This window comes from Pipistrellus hanaki, assembly GCF_964339955.1.
Source record: "Pipistrellus hanaki genome assembly, chromosome: 1".
NCBI classification, from domain to species: Eukaryota; Metazoa; Chordata; class Mammalia; order Chiroptera; family Vespertilionidae; genus Pipistrellus; species Pipistrellus hanaki.
In genome coordinates, this window is record NC_140503.1 from 83,319,809 (window position 1) to 83,346,619 (window position 26,811).

The 26,811-nt window shown below is 35.5% G+C and overlaps 1 protein-coding gene across 5 annotated transcripts in view; it reads right to left on the reverse strand.

Annotated features, from left to right (window-relative positions):
• Positions 1 to 26,811, reverse strand: part of RALGAPA1 (Ral GTPase activating protein catalytic subunit alpha 1) — a 227,501-nt gene that overhangs the window by 34,977 nt on the left and 165,713 nt on the right. For all 5 annotated transcript variants that reach the window (XM_084874263.1, XM_084874264.1, XM_084874265.1 and 2 more), the window contains 3 exons: positions 23,703 to 23,858; positions 8,285 to 8,443; positions 6,636 to 6,763 (listed from right to left, as the gene is read on the reverse strand). In XM_084874263.1, coding sequence (XP_084730389.1) covers positions 6,636 to 6,763; positions 8,285 to 8,443; positions 23,703 to 23,858 — 443 coding nt within the window. The remainder of the gene's footprint in view (positions 1 to 6,635; positions 6,764 to 8,284; positions 8,444 to 23,702; positions 23,859 to 26,811) is intronic.

A 26,811-nucleotide genomic window follows, 5' to 3' on the forward strand; every position in this document is an offset into this window, starting at 1 on the left:
TGAAGTATGAATGACCATAACCATAGATCTCAGGATATTTAACAAAAAACCAATTTGTCCATGAAGTTTAAGACTTTCATTTAGAAAGTATGTAGAACAAATGATATTTAAAAGATATTGAGAGCTCCTAAAGATGTAGACAGTGCTGAAGTTCAGAAATAAAATTGAAGACCTCAGCTATGGGAGTCTATACCTGGACTCCCATAGCTGCCCCCCATCACACCATTATTCTCCTGTGGGTACCCACTTTCCCTGTCAATTCAGCATGAAGTGTGAGCCTTCAGGTCTTTAGCTATGTGCTGCTTTCTTCCTGGGGAGGACACAAAACTGTCCTCTCCCCACCTGTCACTGTCATAAAGCAGTCTTTTAGTATACTTAGATTTGTGTTTTAAAAGAATATTTCCAGTGTCAATGTAGAGGATAATAACAATGATAACGTAGCTATCATTTTCTGAGCTCTTGCTACATGACAGGCTGCTTAGTGCTTCAAGTGGGTAATTTCATTTAATCCTTACAATAATCCCGAGTTTCATAAACTTCGAACAGATTTTTAAAGAACAGACATAAAGACAGTGACACACTTACTAAGTGGATCCAGACTCTTTAACACAATGCTTATTTCCCAACAAACAGCTTCCAAAATTTAAAATATAATTGATACATAAATTAAGCGTACTTATCAATATTATCTTCTAAGACTTAGAATCTAAGTCAATGACCTACAAAAGACGATACATAAAATTATGTAGTTTTTCAATAAACACACTTTCTTCTAACATGAAATGGCAGCGATATTGATGAGCCTCCCTAAGAGGTTTTATAATGTTCTATCATAATGAAGGGCAAACTGCATTAGTGGAGCCAATCAATTATACTTCATTTCATTTTGGCTCTCATTCTTTTGCAACAGGTTCTTTACATTTGAGAAGTAAAATGTAGGGATAACAAACTGTGACTAATTGAAGAATGATCATTGACTTCTGGTAATTTGTCTGATAAAGTTAAACAGAAAACCAATTGTGGCATTTAAGAAAAAGTCAAATTTTAAAAGATTAGAAGAAATCAAATAATATTGGTTTGGTAGGAAAGAATAATAAACCTAGGAAGAAAGTGTTTTTTAAAGATGCCATTTAATTTTAGAACATGCCATATACTGAATATTTCAGAATATTACATACGTATATGCATATAAAGTCCCAAAATGTAAATTATAAAAAATTATAACAGACATGCAGCATTCCATCTACTCAAATCTCACAACTTCAGGCCCAGATTTTCTATACATTCTCCCCTGTAACTCTCACAGCCTTTCATATATAAGCCTATTATGACACACTGTTTTTTGTGATATGATAATGTACATATTATTCTCTCTCCATTAAATTATAAGCTTATTAAAGATAAAGTTACCACCTAATTTGTCTTTGCAAATCTTTACCACTACCATGATAGTGATCAATAAACATATGTGATAGAAAAAAGCACTAAAGTTCTGGTTCTTGACCTGGTGGCAGTTAAACTGTAATTATTCATATATAGTACATTTAGAATTAATGTACTTTTCTCAAATTACATTTTGCAATAAAAAGTCAAAAAGAAAACTTATGAAAAAAGAGGACATGTGAGATGGTTAAATTTTTTAAAAATCCTCATCCAAGGATATGTTTACTGATTTTTGTAAGGGAGAGAGGGGGAGGGAGGCAGGGAGAAAGAGAGGAAGTGAGAGTGAGAGACATCAATGTGAAAAATACCAATTGTTTCCTCCTGCATGTGCCCTGATTCACGTACCCTGGATTGAACACCCAATCTAGGTATGTGCTCTGAGAGAAATCAAACCCACAACCTTTTGGTGTATGGGAGAATGCTATAACCTACTGAGCCAAACACCTGTGCAAGATGGTTAATTTTATGTCAACTTGGCTAGGCAATGGTACTTATTTTGGTCAAATATCAGCCAATTCTGGCATTTCGGAAAAAGTCAAATCTAAACAAATTAGAAGAAATCAATCTGCTTTTAAATCAGTACTCTAAATCAGAATACTCCCCATAATGTGGATGAGCTTCATCCATCAGCTGAAGGCCTTACTAGTACAGATGAAGAAAGGAAGAAAATGAAGAAAGGATGCCTTCTGATCCAGACTTCAACATCACCTCTACTCAGGAATTCCTGCAGATTTCAGATTTGCTAGTCTACAACTGTATGAGCCAATTTCTTAAAATCAGTCTTTATATATGTATACACACATCGTATCGATTCTGTTTTTCTAAGAACTCTAATATAATATGATTGTATGCTGTAACTTCTGAGTATTTCTATGTATAATCTTACATTAAATTTCTATGTATAATCTCTGGGTCAAAATAAATAATTGCTTTAAAATATTTATTTAAGTAATAGAGCCCTGGCGGGGTAGCTCAGTTGGTTAGAGTGTTGTCCCAATATGCCAAGCTTAGGGGTTCTATCCCTGGTCAGGGCACATAAAAGAAGCAACCAATGAATGCATAAATAAGTGGAATTAATCTCTCTCTCTCTCCCCCTTCCTCTCCTCTCCCTTCCTCTCCTCTCCCCTCCTCTCCTCTCCCCTCCCCTCTTCTCCTTTCCCCTCCCCTCCCCTCCCCTCCCCTCCTCTTCCTAAAATCAATCAATAAAAAAAAGCCATGATAGCTAAGATCACGAAATTAATGCTTTAAAATTATTTCCAATGCAAAAAAAGCCAAAAAACAAAAACAAACCAAACAACTCCCTCCAAAAACCTAAATCTCCCTCTTCAACAGGTAACTGATAAATGATAGCTAAAATAAACTTGAAACACCCTGCAGGTCCAATGGTTACCCAGTATCTGCCTCCTCTTCCTCTCCAGTGTTATACTTCAATTGTAATTACATGCTCAAACCAAGAAGCTGGGCTTGAAACAAAAAAAGTATATAGCTGACAAAGTCAGAGATAGCAAGAAAATGCTTTCCAAGTACAAGTAATGTAAGAACTGACAAGTGAAGTGAAGGAAAGATTTCAAAGCTTGAAAAACAGTCATCAATACTGACAGATTACTGTAATTCTAGCTGCTAGCAAGATCGATTTGGGCAGCATTTGACAATCAATATTGTCCTCATTTAGTGAACAACATTAGATTCATAGTTACAGAAGATGCTCCAAGGATAAAATTTAAACTGTATTTAATGATCATAAATAGCACAATTTATGCTGTGGAATCTTAGTGGGTACTTTTATTGGGCATAACATAAGTGACACAGCAGTGTAAAAATTATCAAATATAATTGAGTTTATTACATATTATTTTACCTCTTCACTTCTCTTATGAGGATTAAAGTAGTAATTCTGGCAATTTTTAAAGCCATTTCTATATCAATTTCTAAGGTTTATTGATTTGTTTTAGATCACATAATTTTTTTCCTTATCCAGATTTGTCAAAAAAAATACATTTTAAAATTTGGCATTATATTCCAAATTGATATATTTATTATTTTAAATTAAAAGACATACTCATATTTCAATTTCTTGAAAACATCACTGTAATTATGTAAAATTTCACTTAAAAATCAAGTAATTCACCTGTATGAAGTCTTTCCCCCAATGTTTAGAATTAATATAGAACTTTGTGAATCTTTGTCAAACATGACTATATATTCTTCAGATTAGCAAAGGCTAAAAGTATCTCTATTATATACTTCAATAGCATAGGAAAATAATTTCCATAAAGCTTCTAAATTCAAGCTTCCAAGTCAAGAAAATTTTTATCTTATTTAAAGTTTTTACTCTGAGTGTTCAAGAATTGATTTTGCTGATAGAAATTGCTCATATTTGCTGTGTAAATAAAGTGTTCATGTTTACTATTTTCATTTGAAATTATCTCTCTTCATCTTAGATTTTTCTCCAATGTGATATCCATTAAAGTCTCAGCAAGATTTAACAATTACAAACTTCACGAAGCAGACTTGAAAATCCAATCCAATCCAATCAATTAACCTACCAACCAAGCAAACACAAAAACCCAATTAGGCAATTCCATGGTGTTGGGAAGAGTTGTTTTATATTGACTGTCATTTTTACACATAACAGAATTAATCACTGCACAAAACTATGTACCGGTACCTTATTTTATTTACTAAGTACATCCAAATTCATTATCTCATTTAATCTTCATGATAATTCTGCTATGGGTATTAGCATGTTTTTTACAGATGAAAAAAGTGAGATTTAGAGATTCTGTGACTTGGCCAAGGTCATAAAGCAGAGCTTGAATTAAAAGTCCTGTTTTCTAACTGCAAATCTAGTTACCATACCTCTAGTGTAATATGCAAATCTGAAGTAGCTCTCAAGAGTATGAAATTAGGTGCAGGAAAAAGAAATTAAGCCATATCCCCAACACTTTTAATTTTGCATTTAAAACTACTTTGTAAAGTGTGCATATTAAATGTTATTTGTACCTTGGGCCAGAAATAGTTTGTGTTTGCCCAATAAACCCATTTCCTGCTGTATAATATAAGAAGCAAACAGAGTTTGTATTATAATCTAATTTCTCTCTTACTACTTCCCCAAAAGATTTAAGGCATTCTTTCAACTATCTTTTTTAAAAATAAGTCTTTATTGAGTTTAGAGAGAGGAAGGGAGAGAAACATGATGTAGAAAAGAAACATCGATTGGCTGTCTTCTGCAAGCCCCCTATTGGTGATTGAGCCCACAACCAGGCAGGTGCACTGAAAGGGGATTGACTTCTCAGTAAATGGGACGATGCTCAACCAACTGAGCCATATTGATCAGGGCTCAACTGTGTTTTAAATAACAGTAGAGGACACTAACCTCAGGATGAACATCAGAATCAGGCAGACTATAAAGAAGCAAAGGTCAGAAAGAAGACAACCTCAATGGACCTGACAATGTGGAGAAAATTAGTTATTGGGTAGTAATCTGTATATTCCTTGTAAGATTAATTACTTTTGTAGAGCTATGCCGGGAATAATAAACCAAATCCTTATATTTCACTACAATGACCACTTCAAATCTGAGTTTTCAACTTAAAGTGAAGCTCTAACTGTTATAAATAAGAAATGCTACTTAAATGTCATTAAGATTTATCAATGTAACATGCCATGATCCACCTATAATTCCATTTCATGGTGTCAGAATACATGAGAAATTACATAAAAATCCCATCATGTAAGCCAATTTTCATCAAAAGAAGAAAATGCATGCGGCAGACTTATAATAAATCCATTTCATAAGAATATATATTTTTAAATTCTCACCTGATATTTTTCTAGTGATTTTTAGAGAGAGTGGAAGAGAGAGGGAAAAACAGAGAAATATCGATGTGAGGGAAACACTGATGTGAGAGAAACACATCATTAGTGGCCTCCTGCACAAGCCCCAACCAGGGTCCCAAACAGAGCCCAGACCGGGTAGGAGCCTGCAAACGAGGTACGTGCCCTGGACCCTTTAGTCCACAGGCCAATGCTCTATCCCCTGAGCCAAATTGGTTAGGGCTAGAATATTTAAAAAAAACAAACAAAACTTCCCTGTAAAGCTTAAATCCATAATCCTATATAATAAAAGGGTATTATGCAAATTGTCCCCTTGACTGGGAGTTTGACTAGTGCTTTGAGCGGGGGAAGGGGGGAGAAGGGGGGAAGGGAGAAAGCGGGGGCGGTTGGCCCGCCAACCACATGTACCCTCTCCCCCCAGCTGGCTTAGCCTGATCAGCCCCCAATCAGGGTGGGCCGGCCAGACCCCACCCCTGCACGAATTTGTGCACCGGGCCTCCAGTTTATTATATAAAAAGAAATAAAATGCTCTTAAATCATATAGGAAAAGTAAAAAAAAAAAACATAAACCTATTTTACAAAGGAATATCAAAAAACAATTTAAAATTTAAAACTGTATGTAAATCATGTCCCAGGCACTGTTCTAAGAGCTTTACACACATTGCTTCACTGAGTTCTCATAATACCATGAGCTACATATTATTGTTCTCATTTTATATTCGTGAAAAATTAAGGCTGAGAGAGATTAAATAACTTGTCCAAGACTAGCTATATAGCATTTGAAGTCAGGCAATCTGGCTCCAATAATCATATTCTTAAACATTCAATTTCCTTGCAAACTTCCATGTCTCTCTGTTGTTCCCTCTGCTTCTGGAATGCTCTTAATCTCACGCACCCAAGATTGATTCAATCCTCACATTTCTCAGAAATGTTTCCTGATACCACAACCCCTTTCAGCTATATAAGAAGCTACTTGTTTTGACACTTCCAGAATATGCTGCATAACTACCATAGCACATGTAAGCACATATACTGAAAATAGTATATTTCTTTAACTAGATTGAGTACTCTCTGATGACTGTTTTGGTTATTTCTGCACATCTAGAGTAGTAGAGTACCTAGCACATAATGGGGCTCTAATTAATTAAACAAAAGGTAATTAAGCACTGATTTAAAAGTTTATAAAAGAAATTATATCATTCAACTATCATAAGTGCTCAAATTCAAATATTAGGGAGGAACTCCATCCATCACCTATATATTAATAAAAAGAAATTCAAAGGTCTTAACAACAGAAAAACATTTACCTTGTAAAGTAGACAAATATTAGAATAGAAATATATTAAAAAGGATACAAGTTTTGATACAGTGGAATCAGTGATTTCAGAGCACGGCTTGCATTGATAGCTGTGGCTCGAACCATAATGGGTAGGACCTTTCCATTCACAATAGCACCATCAAAAAGTGGGCCAAAGAAGGGAACCTAATTGAAAAATTAGAGCATAATATTATACTAAAATTGAATGTTTATATAAGAACAATCAATATATTGCAAAAATGTTTCTGCTTTGCCTTTAGTTCTTTCTTCAGTAGAAATACTATTCAAATTCAATTATTTTCAATGATGAGTCATTCACACTAGAACAATAAACAAAAAATGCAAAAAGTCTACAGGGTTTCATTCAAAAGAACTGTGTACTTCATGCAACAGACTAAAAAACTTATATTCCCTGCCAACTTTCAAATTTTTGTAGCCTCAATTGTACCAAAAAATTCAACACTGGAAATAAATTCCTCTTCCTTCATTGAGTAAACACAGGCAAGATATACATTCTTGTAGGTAGCAAGTTAGTTTTTAAAAAAATATTTTTGTATGATACCCAGCTTTATTACAAAACCTGAAACATTTCATTTACATCATTTATTAGAAAAATCTATGTTTTGATAATTTTCATTTTTATCACATGACTGACAATTTCAAGTTATTCTATTTGACTATGGTTGGTACAAATGGCAGCTGGCAAGCGTATGAGCTGTGAATAATATAGTAAATATTTTAAGCTTATGGCCACATATTGTCTCTGCTGCATATTATTTTTCAATTAAAAAAATCCATTAAAATGTAAAAACAACATTTTTAGCTTGTGGGTTATACAAAAATAGAAAGTGGGCCATAGTTGGCTGACCTCTAGTTTAGATGAACCCTAAAATAAAATTTGGCCATAAGCTTAAATTCACATATAGGGAACTTAATTAAAGGAATTCTTAGGGTTCATGATCAACTGTCAAAAAGTTTTCTATAAACAAAAGTATTCAATTAAAAAAAGTAAGAAACATGAAAATACTACCAAACATTTATTATTTTGAAGGCAAATACTTCCACAGGTATGTTTCAATCCCACAGAATAACACATCCAACTAGAACTACTTATTTGGCTTTAAAAAACACCTTGTAAAACTCAAACTTATTAAGTGACTTAATAAGTTTGAGTTCTAAATACATAATCTTAATAAGATGTATCAACTAAAAATACAGGAATCATATGTACTTGTTATAAAGGAAATGATTACTTCTTACTGTGTCTTTTAGGAAATAATAATCATCCTATATAGTAAAGAGCTAATATGCTAATTAGATCAAGCAGAACAACCATCCGGACAACCTTCCAGAAGCCACGGCTGCGAGGCCCGAGCCCCTTGCACGAATTTTGTGCATCAGGCCTCTAGTTCTTTCAATAAAAGGTAAGCCCTTTTGTGAGCTAAGCATAAAAGAATTTCCACTCTGGTTCTATGAAACTTTCTCCCTTTGAACATAGTTTCTTGCTACTTTTTCTGTTTAGCTCCTTCTGAACCAGATTAAGACAATTCACATAGCTACCAGAGTTTGTCTTATTTCCCACCATTTTCACAACTTGTATAGTGCAATCCTTCTGAAAGAAGACAAGAAACAAAGCCATACAGAACTTAAAATATATTATTAAAATGTAAGATAAGAAGTTCTTACCTCTGGTTTTTTCATTATCTGAATACTGAACATGTGATTTTTCATTGGATATATTACAATAAGGACATCACCAAATTCTGTAGGAATAATTCCTCTTCTGTAGTCTCGAGTATGCTCTGACCAAACAATGTGTACTTCATCATTTCCTAAATGTCTCAACTGGAAAATCAAGAAAATAGTTCAGAGTGCTTTAGAAAAGCCTTGTATTTATATAACTACTGTTAACATACTATAAAAAGATTAAAAAGTAAATTAAAAAAAACATTTTAAAAATTTCATTTGACAATTTACAATACATGAAACACAAACATTCAAAGACATCAAGTGACACTACAGAAGACCAGATAGTTTTTAACAGTTTATAGTTAATGGAAAACAGAGAACTTAGATAAAAAAGATTCACATACTTCCCAAATACTCTCCTTAACTAGCAATTGCACTAATTCTCCACTACCAAACTTTTTAAAAGATTGTTTTTAAAAAGTGATTGATTTAGCCCAGCTGGCCTGGCTCAGTGGTTGAGCGTCAACCTATGAACCAGGTCACGGTTCCATTCTTATTCTGGGCACATATATGGGTTGTGGACTCATTCCCCAATAAGGGGTGGGAGAAGTGCAGGTGGCAGCTGATCAATGATTCTCTTATTGATGTTTTTATGGCTCTCCTCCCTTTCTCTCTGACATCAATGAAAAATAAAAATAAAATAAAAAGTGACTAAGATTCCTTTTGTTTTTCTGATCACTCTCTGGTAGTGCTAATGAGCAGTGAACTTGTCTAAAAGAGGTAACAGGAAGAGAAGTAAAAGAAATAGAACATTCACAAGTTGAGTAATCACCTATTAAGTATGAGAAAGTTGATTATATTTGGTTTAACAAATTTATTTCCAGGTTTTCTTTGTCTATGAAACTAGGCCTATGAAATCCATCCAAATAGACTTCTTTAGAGTTGCTAGACTCTCAATATGTTATTTAAATATTTGTAGTGCTTACCAAGATGTTTTTGGCAACCAGAGAGAGATCATATTGTGATTAAAATTATAAAAAGCACAAAATTTAATTTCTATGTTATTAAAAAAATAAACCTAATACCCATTAGTCTTGCATGTTCTTCATAGAGATTACTGTACGAACATGCATTTTAATACAAATTTTGGTTATCTTAGCACATTGTTTTTTTAAAATATATTTTATTGATTTTTTTTATTTTTTACAGAGAGGAAGGGAGAGAGATAGTTAGAAACATCCATGAGAGAGAGTCATCGATCAGCTGCCTCTTGCACCCCACATTGGGGATGTGCCCACAACCAAGGTACATGCCCTTGACTGGAATTGAACCCGGGACCCTTCAGTCCGCAGGCCGACACTCTATCCACTGAGCCAAACTGGTTTTGGCATATCTTAGCACGTTTATTGATTCTGCCATTACAAACATTTGAGTCCCTTTTTGAGTCACATCTCACATGAGCATTCCTATTATTTTCAGATAAGTGGACATATCATAGTTAGGAAAGCCTGAAAGCAAAAGGTAGAATAAGTGTCATTAGTATTTTTATTTTTAGTATGAGCTATTTCTATTTCTGAAATATGGTTTTTTTTGGCTTACACACCACAGGGTGGAAAGAGTTAAATGTGTAATTTAAAGAAAGGAGTTAAGTCCAGTTTATGAAAGGCTCTCTGGAGTTCTTAACCTAGGTTCAAAGGCTCCGTGAATATTTGAAAGTTGTCTGTAAAATTTTATATATTTTTCTGAGTAGAGTGTCTATCAAAGTAAGAGTAGGCAATAAAAAAAAAAAGGGCAAGAATCAATGTTTTAATGTTTTTGCTTTTTTATTAAACTCTAAATAGGTCTTTAACGACTGGGATATGGTTTAGGATTTAAAGATTGTTGAATGGTCTAGGCCCATTGAATGGTCGGCAAACTGCGGCTCATAAGCCACATGTGGCTCTTTGGTCCCTTGAGTGTGGCTCTTCCACAAAATACCACGGCCTGGGAGAGTCTATTTTGAAGAAGTGGCATTAGAAGAAGTTTAAGTTTAAAAAATTTGGCTCTCTGGTGTGGCCAGGCCCGGAGCAGCAGCTGCCAGGCTGGGAGCGGCCAGGCCCGGAGCAGCCGGGTCTGGTGTGGCCAGGCCCGGAGCAGCGGCTGCCAGGCTGGGAGCGGCCAGGCCCGGAGCAGCCGGGTCTTGTGCGGCCAGGCCCGGAGCAGCGGCTGCCAGGCTGGGAGCGGCCAGGCCCGGAGCGGCCAGGCCCGGAGCAGCCGGGTCTGGTGCAGCCAGGCCCGGAGCAACGGTTGCCAGGCTGGGAGCGGCCAGGCCCGGAGCAGCCGGGTCTGGTGTGGCCAGGCCCGGAGCAGCAGCTGCCAGGCTGGGAGCGGCCAGGCCCAGAGCAGGCGGGTTGGGTGTGGCCAGGCCCGGAGCAGCAGCTGCCAGGCTGGGAGCGGCCAGGCCCGGAGCAGCAGCAGCCAGGTCCAGAGCAACTAGGTCGGGAGCGGCGGTGACCAGACCCGGAGCAGCTGATTGTGGAACGAACCAGAGCAACAGAGGCCAGACCCGGAGCAGCCAGGCCCGGAACAGCTCGCTCCTCGCCTGCCCCTGCCCCACAGCTACCTCTCAGACATGGCTGGAAACTTTTGTGGGAACTTGAGGGTCTGCTGAATCAAGTGATGAAGGCTTAGATCTGGATGTGTTGAGTTAGTATAGGGCTGGGGTGTTGATCTGTGAGTGCCTTGGGTGGGGCCTGGATGAGGCTGGTTGACCTATTTGGAAATGTCTTTTGTGTGAAATGTATCATTGAGCATGTGGTGGTATTATTGATATGAAAAAATGCTAAGTAACTGATTTACTATCTGAAAAGGGATTTACTATCGGGGAAAGGGAGGGAGGAAGAGACTGAATATAAACTGCACCTAAGGATAAGGACAATGGGGGATGGGGAGGGGGCGGAGGGTGGGGTGGAAACCTGGTAGAGGGGGGAAGAAATGAGGAACCTTTGTAACAATATGGACAATAAAGATTGATTTTAAAAAAAAGAAAGAAAAAAAAAAGGAGAAAAAAAATAAAAAAAAATTTGGCTCTCAAAAGAAATTTCAATCGTTGTACTATTGATTAGGCTTTGTTGACTAATGAGTTTACCTACCACTGGTCTAGGCCATGGGGACAGAAGTGGTCAGGAGGCTGTCTGAGACTGCTGCTGACAGTAGCCATCCAGTGCATGTAGCCTTTGTTTTTGCAGTAGTGCAATAGCCATCCTAGTCTCAGAAATAGCCACCACAGGTACCCCGAGTGGTCAAACTCCACTCATTGTTTCCTACCAGGCTGCTCAGCTTCTCCGCCAGCTTACAAAGACAGGTTATGTTGGGCATTGGGCTCTGAGTTGGCTAGTCCAAGAAGGCCATCAATTTTTCATCAATAATCATCTTGCTAATGATGGTGTGCACAGTGGGCAGATTCAGCCTAACCAGTGTCTCCATGCTGACGTAGTCATAGATACTGCTGTAGGTGAAGCAGGTCTGCAGTGACTTCCTGGATCGTCCTAACCAGCATGGTTGACTTTGTTGTCCTCAAGGACAAGGTCCCCACACTTTGCCATTTATCTTCTCACTGATGATAAAACTGTGGCAGGTCTTCCAGTCGCCCATCTTCACTGATTCAGGGGGGATCCAGGAAGAGCTGCAATTGGCCCACTCGCAGCTAGTAATGGAACTGCTTGCTGATCATATGTTGGCGGGCATCACTCTGTTGGGCGGACATGTAGGGGATCTCCAGGAGCATGGCAGACACCAAGTAAACACACTCCAGCAGCTCCAGGCTGATGTGCAGATGGGAGGGCACCTGCTGGTGCCACTCTACCTTCGGCTCCTGGCTGGCTCCTTTAGGCAGTGCAGCAGAGACCCTGGACCAGAAGTCTCTGGGCCTGGCTGCTTGACTGGGTGTCCAGCAGAGCACTGTGAGCATCAATGGACAGTGCTTGGTGGAAGGCACAGATGCACAGCTGCACCATGGTGCCGTTTTATAGGATCTGTACTGGACGGACTGCTGCTGAATGCTGTCTTTTTTGTTAACTTTTTGTGAATTCTGTCTTGTAGGTGGCTCATTGCATGAGGTCGTGGACGTGGTACCAGTGGGAGATATGGCAGAGGATGGTCCACTTGCAGTCTGTGCAGTCTTCGGCATAGATGTACTTGCGAAGTCTCTCCATCAGCACAGCTGAGTCCTTGCCCTCATTTTTTGCTTGACTTTGAGGAGCCCTTACGGAAGGTAAGCTGCAGCTGATGGGCCTTGTCATTAAACTTGCAGAAGGTGTGCAGAATGCACCTCAAGCAGACATGACAGACCTCAGTGGTGCTCTTCTCTTCCCGGTAGCACCGCACAAGCTCAATGACTGGAACACACCTGTGCCTCATACTTCAGGTGCTCCACATACTCTTTCAAATGAGGATCAGTACTTTGCATTATTTTGGTAAATTCTTCATCCATTCATTCCACCAAAGTTAGGATACAGCCATAAACACGCAGTGCTGGTCAACATTATGTAGACTCTAACTCTTCCAGAATGTTCTCTTCAACAAAGATGTTACATTTTGCAAACAGGATGTTCATCAGCTCATTGATGCAGTCCAGGCACTTCTGCCACATCTGGGCACCTGCTGACATCCTGAATCTTTATGGCTTTACCAAGGGTCTGATAAGGTTGGCCAATTCCTCAAATCTGTTGTCCTTGGCACTTCGAACCACTCTCTTGATATCTTCTTCATCTTCACTCAGCAACAATGGCTGTTGGCGGTAGTTACGCCTGACAGGTTTGGTGACAAGCTCCTCCCTGAACAAGGGCAACTGGTGCTGAAAAACTGTGACATGGCAAAGGCATTCAAGGGCCGTAGCAGGCGCAGCCAGATCAGCTGAACCTACGAGTCACACCTCTGAACTCTAATGGTTCTTAAAGTCCCCAATACCAATCTATCCAGAAAATCCTAATCACTATGGATGTCATTAAGTTTTTGAGAATACAAAGTAAATTCCTAAACTTTAAAATTTGTATCACTAAACAAGAAACGTCTTCTCAGATACTTTGATGGATTATAAGATATAGGCAGCAATTATTATTCTAAAGATAGTACCCAGCTAAATCTAGCCACTGGAATCTATTTTAGAAACATAGTATACATTTTTTTCTTTAAAGGAGGACATTTTATTTATTTATTTAAGGTTTAAGTGGATTAAATAATTCTTTGTTTTTTTTTTTACTTTGGAAACCATAAAAGTGCTTATTGCTCTAAATACATGATGGTAGACCTCAAATATAAAAATATTGTATAAGTTTTTTTTTTAATCTTTATTGTTCAGATTATTACAGATGTTCCTCTTTTTTCCTCACATAGCTCCCCTCCACCTGGGTCCCACCCCACGCCATGCCCTCCCCCCCAACTGTCCTCATGCATAGGTATAAGATTTTTGCCCAATCTCTTCCTGCACCTTCCACACTCCCTGGCCCTCTCCCCAAGAATTGTCAGTTTGCTCCCTTTCCATGCCTCTGATTCTATTACATTCACCAGTTTATTCTGTTCATCAGATTTTTTATTCATTTGATTTTTAGATTCACTTATTAATAGATATGTATTTGCTGTCCCTTTGTTGTTTATAATTTTTATCTTTATCTTTTTCTTCTTCTTAAAGAATACCCTTCAGCATTTCATATGATATTGGTGATGAACTCCTTTAGCCTTTTCATGTGTTTGTGAAGCTCTTTATCTGACCTTCAATTCTAAATGATAACTTTGCTGGGTAGAGTAAGCTTGGTTGTAGGTTCTTGCTATTCATCACTTTGAATATTTCTTGCTACTCCCTTCTGGCCTACACAGTTTCTGTTGAGAAATCAGCTGACAGTCGTATGGGTACACTCTTGTAGATAACAAACTGTTTTTCTCTTGAGAATTTTAAGATTCTCTCTTTATCTTTTTCCCTTGGCATTTTAATTATGATGTGTTTTGGTGCAGTCCTCATTGGATTCCTCTTGTTTGGGATTGTATGCAATTCCTGGACTTGTAAGTCTATTTCTTTCACCAGGTAGGGGAAGTTTTCTGTCATTATTTCTTCAAATAGGTTTTCAATATCTTGCTCTCCCTCTACTTTTGGCACCCCATAATTCAGATGTGGGTATGCTTGAAGTTGTCCCAGAGGCTCCTTACACTATCTTCATATTTTTGGATTCTTTTTTCTTTTTGCTCTTTCGGTTGGGTGTTTTTTACTTCCTTATATTTCAAATCTTTGACTTGATTCTTGGGATCCTCTAGTCTGCTGTTGGATCTCTGTATATTATTCTTTCTTTTTTTTATTCTTTTTTTTTTATTATTGATTTTTTACAGAGAGGAAGAGAGAGGGATAGAGAGTTAGAAACATCGATGCGAGAGAATCATTGATCAGCTGCCTCTTGCACACCCCCCACTGGGGATGTACCCACAACCAAGGTGCATGCCCGTGACCGGAATCGAACCTAGGACCTTTCCGTCCGCAGGCCAACGCTCTATCCACTGAGCCAAACCAGTTTCTGCATGTATATTATTCTTTATTTCGGTCAGTGCACGCTTAATTTCTGACTGGTCCTTTTCCATTTTTTTGGCATTCTCAATAAGATCCTTGAAGGTCTCACTAAGTTCCTTGGAGGTTTCTAGAAGATTCTTGAGTAACCTTATAATTGTGGTTTTGAACTCTATATCCAGTATTTTGCTTTCTTCCATTTCTTTCATTTGTGACATGTTTCTTTGTCACCACATTTTGGCTGCTTCTCTGTGTTGATAGAGTGGCCTTGTGTGGTAGGTGGTCTATAGGGCCCAGTGCTCAACCTCCCCAATTACCTGAGGTGGACACCCAGACTGAAGTTCAGAGCAATTAGGAGCTTTTATCTCCCTCCCAATTAAGAAAAGCAGTGCACCCAGTTATCAGCCCATTGTGTGCGTGCGTGCCTCCATACCTCCTACCAGTCTTAATGTGCTTTCCTCTTTACTTCTAGTTGTACCGTAGAACTTCCACTCAGCCAGCTTTCCCGTGGTTCTGGATGATAGTTGTTTTGTCTTTTAGTTGTAGTTCTGATGTATTTGTGAGAGGCAGCAAGTATAGGTGTTCACCTATGCCGCCATTTTATTTCTCCAAAATATTGTATAAGTTTTAATTCTCATTATTTATACCACACACAGACTTAAATGATATAAATGTAGGACTTAGGCTTTGTGACATATTTAAAAACCAAAAAAGATTACACAACTCAAAAGCCATGGCTCTATAATTTCATTTTTTAATCAAAATACTTTAAAAATATCCTTCCTATACAGCCTTCCCCATGTGTCAGTTTTCCTAATAGGTTTATGTTAACTGAATACAAAAGAAATGTGAAATAAATTTAACCAGGAGGGATGATCCAATCTAATTTTGATACATTAATGTCATATGCTGTACATGTTACAATAGCAGCCAGATCTAATACTAAGCTCCAGGCTATACTGAGATTTCTAAATGGCAGATTGTTCTAAGTGATATCAAGTATAATTGAAGTAATAAACGATAGCAAAAGCTGAGCACACTGTCAGGAAGAATTTAAGTATTTACTTTTTAAAATTAAATGAGTTAGGTTAGGAAAGACAAGACAACTGAAATAATGCAGGTCTCAATTTACAGAAAATTCCTTTTATTTATCTGCTACATTAACCCTTGAACTCTTGCCAAAGCTATCTATAATTTCTAGTGTTCACTTATCTAAAGAAATGAGAGGCAAGGGCAACTGTAGTTTTATCTTATAACCAAGGCTTCCCTTCAAATATCTACCACAGAGTACTAAAAGTCTGTTTAATGGAAAAGAATAATACATTTTTACCAAGATGTTGTAATAAAGATATTTGTGGTCCAAAACCATGTGCATAACAAAGTTATTCTAAACATATTCAAGCAATTTAAGGGAAAGCTTCAAGAATATCCCTTATGCTTTATATCCAAATGCTAAAAAAGTATTTTATAATGTCATGACAAGGCATGCTTTTATATCTATATATAGAATACTCCTAATATATAATAAACACAAATTGAGAAATTACTAACCATTGTTATATATCTTAGAAGTTTCTGAAAAGACTACTAAAAAATCAATTTTGAGTGCTTAACAGTTAATAGAAATTTTATAAGTGTGTTTGTTATATTTTATTTGACATAAAAACTTCATATAAGATTTTATATTTACTTATTTCTTATCTCTCATGAATTTACAAGACTATGTATAGTCAATGAGTTTTTCTATACTCTGAAAACACTCAAAGGGGTTCCTAAGTATATGTACTACATTTGTACCAAATATCAATCACCTCTGAAATAGAGTATAAGACTTATGTATATAGAGTAGGTATGTTAAAATCACTGACAACCAACTACTGCTGACGTTATTTTGGAATTCAAAGTATATAACACTGGCTGTTGATTATCATTACTAATTTATGAAGACAAAGCAGTTAAATGAAATTCAACATGTGTAAAATTGAAGTCCTCAAACCATTATAGAATATTAGCACCAGAAGAGACCTTGAAGTTCTAATTTCCTACCCAATACAGGAACTTCCACTGCAATATTCCTGACAAGTAATCCTGACTCTGCTTCTACAGTTAGGTAGCTTAAAAATTCACAAATCAGTCCATTTATTTTTATAGAGTTTCAATCATTACAACATTCTTAATACTAAACAAAAATCTCCCTTTCTGAAGCTAGTTCTGTCAAAATGAGAAGGATTATCTAGTAAATTTAACCTACATTTTCTAACAATATATCTCAACTTTACTTTTCCAGGCTAAAAGTGTCCTTAGTTCTTCTTACAGTTTACAAACTAAGTCATTATCCTGGATTATTACCTCAGTTTATTAATATTTCTAATAAGCTGTAGAGTTCTGACAAAGACAACTAGCCAATCTATCTATAGTGGCACTATTACTTTGTTTTGTTCATTATGTTTAATTTTCTGCATTTTTATATCTTTGGCTCAAATAGAAGTTGCAGTCAATTCAAACCCCTAAGTCTTTTTCTACAAAGTTCTTTTAAGCAGATACAACTAAGTGCTAGAACTAAAGCGAGGATTTCATATTTATTCTCATTAAATTTTACCTTATTAGGTTCAGATTTTCTTTAAGCCTATCAAGGTCATTTGTTAATCTGATTCTGCTTTCAATGTGTTGTCTCTCTCTTTCCCAGATTTGTATTATCCTTAAATTCAAATTCATGTAAATTTTGGATACCAATGTCAAATGGTACACAGGTTTGGGTAAGAGCCCTTACAGATGTTCCTCCTGGTTAAAAAATATCCACACTTATAAAATGCTTACTAAGTGCTTCGTGATAACTTATTTAATTTTTACAACAATACTACATGGTAAATATAATTATTATTACCTCCATTGTTATAGGTGAGGAACCAAAGCTTAAAAAGATAAAGCAAGCTTGACTAAGGTTACATAACTAGTTCCAGAAGCCACACTTTAACCACTTCTCTATATTGCCTCTTATTAAATAATTAATTTATATCTCTAGATATAATTATACAACTAGTTATGAATATACAAACTGAACTATTATTAAGACTACATTTCTTCAATTTGTCCACAAGAAATGACTTTGTTAAATGCTTTATACTGTCTTTGGCTTTCCCTGATCTAGTAATCCTATTAAAACAAATTAAGTTACTTTGATGCAATTTGTTATGGTAAACTCATTGTGGCTCCTAGTGATCACTACTTCATTACCTAAGTGCTCACAAAACATCTGTTAATAATCCTATTTTGCCAGGCATTGACATGGAGTTCATGAACGTTAGTAATTTTTGTAGTTGTTGGCCTGTTCAATCTCTTTTAATGAAAATTGGATGCCTGCCTATCTTATGGTAGTGTTCTCATTTTCCGTGATTATGAAGAGAGAGAGATTCCAGAGTCAATTCTAGATTTCCTCAGTGCCACAGAACATCACTCAACTGGAGTTGGAGACTAGAATTCATGTAAAGTAATTTCATAAAATCAGCTTATTTATGATTTCCCCATTTCTGTTAAAAGCAACTAACAATTTATTATACTCAGGGTTAAAACTTGTAAGTCGTCGATTTCTGTTTTCCTTACTGTATCTCTAACAGGTTCTTTATTAAAAAAAAAAAAATTATAATCTTTTTTGTACTTTCCTATTTCTTCTACCTTGTTGCCCAAGGTCAGATGCCAGATAATGAGTTTCTAAAAGGCCTTCTTCTCTCCTCCTTTCTGCTGTCCTTCCTACCCAATTCTTTCATACGATAGAAAATACTGAGAGCTGAGTAAAGCACTGTGCTGGCTATTGCAGATACAGTGATGAGGAAAAAAACAGACACAGCCTCTGCTTTCACAAAGCTTCAAGACCAGTGGAGAAGCAGAGTAAAATAACTAGGCAATAAATTAATTATGAATAATATAGACAATGCTCTAAATATACTCCCCCAAATGCAAGTATCAAAGAAAACTAAGCTATAATGACAACTTGAAGAATGCAAAGAAGATAATTATGTTAGGTAGTTAATTCAGCAGTAGTGGGTATACATGCAGAAATTAAAACTGAATAATATTGCCCCACACCCTCATGCTTTCTCTGATCTTCTGGACACTGGTATGTAGCAAAATATATAATATCACATACCACTCAATCATGTGAAAAGCATACTTTCATACACATCCTTAGAGCCACATACGTTTTCATACATTCACTTCCTGTGTGGATCATTCGTTTACTTTTTAGGAACTAAGAAAAGCTTCTTGCACTAGTTAGTTTGCCTCACTGGATAGAGCATCAGTCTGCAGACTGAAGGGTCCTGAGTTCGATTCCAGTCAAAAGCCCATGCTCGGGTTTCGGACTTGATCCCCAGTATCAATGATGCTCTCTCATCATTGATTTTTCTATATCTCTCTCTCTCCCTTCCTCTCTGAAATCAATAAAAATATATTTTTTTTAAAAAGAAAAGCTTCTTGATGCAATAGGCACAGCATCTATCTAGTACATGATATTTTAACAGAGTGGACACTTAATACTGATGATTAAAAGGATAATATCAAAGTATTAGGCAATTTCCCCCCCTATAATTACACAGTGTAAAGCATAAAAGCGGAATTATCTGCAGTTATGGCATTTATTTTAATATGCCACTTTGAAGATGCTAAGTACTATAAACAAAATAAAATAGGGTATGTAATGGAATTACTTGGTAGAGGGGCTACTTTGTTGGGATGGTCTGGAAAGGACTCCCTGAGGAACTGTCTATATGAGTCTAAGAATAGGACAATGAAAATGAGAAAGCCTGATGATGTGGAGAAAGCGTTTCAAATAGAAAGATCAGTGAGTGCATAACTTCTGAGATGAGAACAAACTTGACATACTGGCAGATTAGAATGACAGCCAGTAAGGCCACATGTAGTAAAGGAAAAAGAAAGTAACAGAAGATGAGACCAGAGGGATAGGCAGGAAGGTGGACAGGTCACATAGGGCATTGAAGGCCATAGTGGGGAATTAACATTTTATTCTACATGCAATGAGGAGCCATTTCTATACCACCCAAATTATATCATTTACAGTAGTGAGATAAATTGACTCTGAATCATTTGTATTTTCTGGTTTCTCTATCTATTCTTGTCATTAGGAGTATATTTATAGAAATCGGGGTTAAGGACAGAGTCTATGACATTAAAATAGAATTATTTTATGTAAGGTTGTTATATTTTGGGACTGAAACAGTGGGTATAATTCCACAACATTTATTAACTATTATAGTACTATACACTTTTACTAAAATAATGAAAATTTTGTTATTCCTTAAACTTGTTTTTAAACTAATTTTCAAGACTTTATTAAGCATATAGTTCTTTGGAAGTGATGAATATGGCAAGTTTATTTCTAAATAAAAAATAGGAAATATTATAATCAGACCAAATAGGTCTATAAAAGCTCACTCATTTGCTAAACTATTGTGACCAAAATTTTAAAAAGAAAACGAACTGCTGTCCATTATACTATTAACAGTATTTCAGAAGAAACTGACTTAAGTGAAAGGTTTCTTTCCCTCCATTGGGGGGAATCTAGGAAATGAAACATAGACTAGGGAGTCCAAATAAATATGTTACAATTATCTGAACTTGATCTTTATCAAACTTGTAAAAGGATGATTCAGCTACCTATGAAGCAGAGTATCAGCAAGTGCCTAGAACAAGGAGACAGAGGAAATGAGACAAGCTCCTGTGAACACTTTATACCAATGCTTGCAGCACTTTTGATTTTTTTAGGGGTGAATAAACTTAGTTAAGTGGAAATTATTTTTAACCATTTTCCATCAATCCTCCTCAGGTAGAGATAATTTATAGAACAGATGATTTCAACTAGGGTTATGTCAGGATTTTTGATATGGTGGAATAATATTTCTAAGAGAGACTACTTTGTTAGATTGAATGTTTGGTGAATTTGTTCAAGAAGTATAGTCTATATTGTAAAAATTCTCCTCCTACTGTCTTGAGCCTTGAAAAGGCTTTATTCTCATCACAAGAAATAAAAATGATATATTTAAGCATGTTTAAGGATATTTACCTCTCATTCTGAGAAAATAAAATGCTTAAGAATAATTTACAAAATCACCACATATTTTAAATAAAAAGTGAGAACTCAAATTAGTTTCTGTAAACTAGATATAAATGATTTTTTCCTTTCAAGTTTAAAACAAAGAACCAGAGTCATAAATAATTCTAGCTTGCCAGAGGCATGGCTATTTCTTTATACTGACTGTCGACTATCTAATTTAATTAGAGGTATTAAACTCCATGCTGAGGTCAACAAGCCTTACATCCTCCAATATTACACTTCAACCAGTGCTCATTAATGTGTCTACTGAATGGATTAACACACTAAAGATATATGTACAAAGGAAAGGGGGACAACCTAATGATATCCAATTGTTCATTTGTAATAGGACACATGTTCTAGGCCTCAACTTATTACCTCTAATGTGGAATTTATTAAATTCAGGAGAAAAAATGCCAATACAGAAAGTGATTTTTTATTAAGGGGAACTGGTATAAGACAACTGGTTTCTATGATTAAATTTAAACATTTAACCTTTTATTAAAAAGAAATTGATACTATAATAGAGCTAAAATATAAGCCTGTTACTTAGAAAAATCTTACATACTAGCACTCTGAAGAGCAGATTAAGGACAAGAGTAATAAAGAATAGGAAAAAGAAAAACTCAGCATATAGAGTAATAAATGTTAAGTTGACAGGCTTTACTTTTATATGGTAGGTACTATATATGTGAAAGCAGTGACATTTGAAATTTCAAAATACTTGGAGAATAAACAACATACTTCTAAATAACACGTGGGTCAAAGATTCTCAGGAGAAAATAAAAAATATTCTGAACTAAATGAAAATTAAAAAGTTCTGAAAAAGGATACTAGTGATGGGTGTATAACAGTAAACGAATTTTATGCCCATGAACTGTACATTTAAAGTAGTTAATAGGGCAAATTTTATGTTGCACATATATTTTATATTAAAACAAACAAACCCTCTTTCTATACTTATATGAAATTCTTAGTGTTCAAGGTTTAAGCCCTCAAAATTACAATACTTAAATTTTTCACCATTTAAAAGTATAATTTCAAATAGAACTCAACTATTTAACAATTCTTAAATGGTGTTATCATTTCCAAAATTAATTTTGTTGTGATACCTGATTGTTAAACATCCATTTCAGATTCTTCTTATATAATCAGGACAAACCATTGTGAATGTTTTGAATGAAATAATCTTATTTGACATTTCTACAAAGGTCACAGGTACGAAAGTTTAAGTATCATATAATGATCAGGTTTAATATAGTGAAGTAAAACTATCCTAACATAATTTTAAAAAAGTATTTTAACAAAAAAATGATATACTTTATTCTGCTCTTATGTGTGCAATCTAAGGTACTATTAATTTTAGACTGCTCTGGGGTTTAAAAGTTGTATCCATGGAGCCAAAAAATGATAATGATAAACATGAGTCACTGCCAAGTTCTTAATGATTAAAATTATTTATCTTTTTGTATTATACTCATAATTGTCTCTAATTTGAGCATGGCTTATTTTTAGAGATTTAAAATGAGTTGATGGAACAAAGTGCTTAAACTTTTAATGACATTTCTTCTTGTCACTGGCTCATTTTTTTGTGTTTTAATTTTTAAAAAATTTTTAACTATAGTATTTATTTATAATTATTTTTAAATTTATTTTTATTGTTGAAAGTATTACAGATGTCCCTCTACCTAACCGCTCCCGGCTCCCCGCATACCTCCTCCCAAGCCTACCACACTATTGTCTGTGTCCATCATGGCTCATTTTGTACTTCTAAGAACTATATGCCAGGAAATTCTATAGCAAACCTCTATTGAACATGCTTTCCTACATTTATCAATTATCTCTACCTTTATTAATACTTTCAATCTAATTAGCATCCTTATATTACTTTTACTAACCATTACTTATTTAGTAAGCATTTTCCAACAACATTCTAAAATAAAAAAAAAAATAAAAAAAGCATCAAGGATATTAAGTCAATCTTATCAATATTTGAGAAGAGTTCTCAAGTTCCTTTTCAATAGTGTGATAAGAGCACTGTTTTCATAGCTTATTAATGAAGTGTACAGAGCTTTGATATCAAGCAACAAAATATCAAGTAAAAATGACCTATGATATTAAGTTGGTTACATGCAGCAGTAGTTTTGAATAAATGGAGGAGAAAGAAAAGATGGATGAAGCGAAGAAGGCAAAGAGAATAAATGTTGGACAAGATTTTAATTTAAAAGTATTTCTTCTAACAAAACCAAATACACACACTGTATCTGAGGTATCCCTGTGGTCGTTAAAATGATTTTTGAATAATGGTGCCAGCTACAGTAAAATGGTGTCATAGGTTTTAGAAGGTGTGGGCCATCGAAACTACTCCAGTATCTCTTGTAAAACTTATTTAAATTAATTAAGGCTTATTTTATCTGCTATATTAGTTTTAATTAAAAGTTGTAATAAAGGATGTTATATTTTAAGTGCTTTTGTAATAATTTATTTTCCCCCTCTCCCTCAATCAATAAAAACATATCTATCCATACAAAGGAATTTTAAATATAATTTCACAACTTTGTATACACAAGTTTTTCAATTTGTAAGATCTCCATTTTCTTGAAGGTAAATCTTTAGTTCAGACTATCAATCATATCATTAAAAAAAACAGAGTTTGTTCTATAACAATACTGTTTCTGAAGACAGTATTGGGTGAGTACTCAGAATTAGTGTTTGATCATTTAGATTTCTTATATATGTTATATATTAATTTTTGTAAATATCAGGATTTTAACACTTACTTTTTTGGTCAAAGAGTCATCAGACTCAGAAGGCATTCTTGTTGATACATGAAAAATTACTTCCATTGTAGAGGTAGCAAAATATGGTGTGGTCAAACCAGTGCTTCTGTTTTTCTGTAGTCCTCCCATGAAACCACAATGGCTTGTAAGATTTACCTAGAAGCAATGAAGAGACACAATATTAATCAACTAAACAAAATTTTAAAAAACTCAGTCGAAAAAGAGCAAACTTTTCACTTTGTAAAAACAAGGGGAAGGAGATCAACTAATGCTTGACCCAGAATTACCAGTGAGAGCTGCTCTGTTCACTTCAGTATTTTTTCTTAAGTATTTGAAGATCCCTAATTAACAGGAGTTAATTGGAAAAGAAATGAACTGCTGTGTACTATGAATCTCTAGTTAGGCTACTAGGTGTTAATGGTAAAGTGTAAAGGCTGTGGGGAACACCAAGGCCAGAGAGTAAAAATCAAGTAGCAAAAATCAGGACTGGAAATGATTTTGGGAAAAGTTAAAACAGTAATGCCACTTTGATAAAATTATTAAATAGCTGTATTGTATCTACTCTTCAAAACTGCCTTCCTAATTATTAGTATGTATCATTAGCCCCAAATAAGAATATCAAAATGCAGAACTTAAGCATACTTCAAATGCATCAAACTAGGAATCTGTGCAAAGATTTTTAAATAAATTTTTTCCTGATTCTAGATACAAAAAAAGCTAATATCAGGGCCATTGCATTGAATTATATTCCCTGGATCTGTGTGATGCATGGAAATCAGCAACTTAAGTTCATTATAGAAAATTAAAGAGATAATGGAGGAAATTTTTTAAACAATGCTTAAATTTCTCCATTCAGAGAACCATTTATACATATGTTTTAAAATAATAAATCTGGATTATCTGATTGTAAAAATAAAATCTCTGTACTATGTGAAGAGACATGTCTTTTAATCATCAATATCAGCTACTAATAGGTGAATATATGACTAATTTTTATACCATTACTATATGAGATTGATTCAGTAATACATTCACATAATTAACAATTCAAAAGATATACCTTCCATATCTCGTCTCTGGCTACTCAGCTCTCCCAGAAAGCAATTTCTTAAGTATCCTCCCAAAACTGTTCTCTGTATATACAATTAAATTCTTTTATGTATGTGTGTATATACATACACAAAGAACTTATATACAATTTTCTGCACTTTGCTTTCTTTGCACTTAAAATATATTGAAAAATACTCATTAGGAAGTAAAGAGCTTCCTCATATGTTTGTTTTCATGGTTTCACAGTTCATTTTCTTGATGAACAATAATTTCACTAGTCCCCTACTTGAAGGATATTTAAGTTGTTTCCAATCTTTTGCCATTACAGTCAATGGTACAATCAGTAACACTGAACACGTCATGTTGCATTTGTACAAGAAGATCTGTAGAAGAAATTCTCCAAAATGGAACTGTAAGTCAAAGAGCATGTGCACTTTTAATTTTGAAACCCACTAGCCAAATTGCTTTTCATACATGGCACCAATAGTGAATGAAAGTACCTGTTTCCCTCACACCATCTCCAATTATCAAACTTTATGATCTTTGCTAATTTGATAGGTGAAGAGTATCTTAGTGTAGTTTGTTTGTTTGTTTGTTTTTTAGTAACAAAGTTATTTTCAAGTCAATTATCTGATTATGTAAAGGGAAAATCTGTTTAATGTTCCCTTGCTGTAAACACTTCGATAACTTTGCTGACCTCTATTCTTTTTAAATAACCGTTTTATCTGGAAATCATTGAAAATTCACATGAAGTTTTAAAAAATAATAAAAAGAAACCCCATGTACCTTTTACCCTGATACCTCCAGTGAAAAACTATATTACAATCAGGATACTGACAACAATAATGTTAAAAGACAGAACATTTTCATCATGAGAGGATCCCTCATGTTGCCCTGTTACATGATTCACTCCCACCCCACTGCTTAACCTCTGGCAATAACTAATCTGTTCTTCACTACTAAAATTGTCATTTTAAGAATGTTATATAACTGAAATTACAGAATATGCAACCCTCCCAAGTGTTTGGAGATTTTTCAGTTAATGATTTCCAGTTTGATCCCATTGTATGATTTCAATGCTTTTAAATTTGAAGTTTGTCTTATGGTCCAACATATGGTCTATTTTGGGAACTTGAAAAGAATATGTATTCTGTTGTTGCCAGGCAGAGTGCTATATAAATGCAATTAATCCCTCCTGATGATGATGTTGAGTTCTTCCACATACTTGTTGATTTTCTGTCTGGTTCTTCTCTTAATTGTTGAGAGTGGTGAAGTTCCCATCTATAATTGTGGATTTGTTTATTTCTTCTTTTAGTTCTATCAGTTTTGCTTTATATATTTTGCAGCTTGCACATATAGGACTGTTATGTTTTCTTGGTGGAGTGACCAGATTACACCCCTCATCCCCGTGCATGAATTTCATGCACCAGGCCTCTGGTATGCATATAAGATCTTTGGTTAATCTCTTCCTGCACTCCCCCTCCTTCCTTTTCTCTGAGATTAATTAATCCTGCATTGAGCATTTGCCCCCTGGTGGTCAGTGTGCATCATAGGACTGGTTGTTCTGCCATTAGGTCTACTTATATATTAGGGTTTTATTATATAGGACTAGAGGCCTGGTGCACAGATTTGTGCATCAGTGGGGTCCCTTGGCCTGGTCTGTGGGAATCGGGCCCAAACCAGCTCTCTGACATCCACTGAAGGGTCCCAGATTGGGAGAGGGCACAGGCCAGGCCAGGCCAAGGGACCCCACTGATGCATGAATCTGTACACCAGGCTTCTAGTAGATAGATAATACCAATGATGTTGTCATTCACCAGTCTGAGTGAAATATAGAAACCCTATATCACTTTATGGCCCTTCACTTTCCGTTCTATAATAATAAAAGTGTAATGTGCTAATTAGACCTGACAGCTGAACAATCTTCCAAACATCATTCTGGATGTCCTTCTGGACTAAGCCATGGTGGTGGGGGCTGAGGCAGAGGTGGCTAGGGGTGATCAGGCAGGCAGGCAAGCAGTTAGGGGCAATCAGGCAGGCAGGCAAGTGATTACGTAGG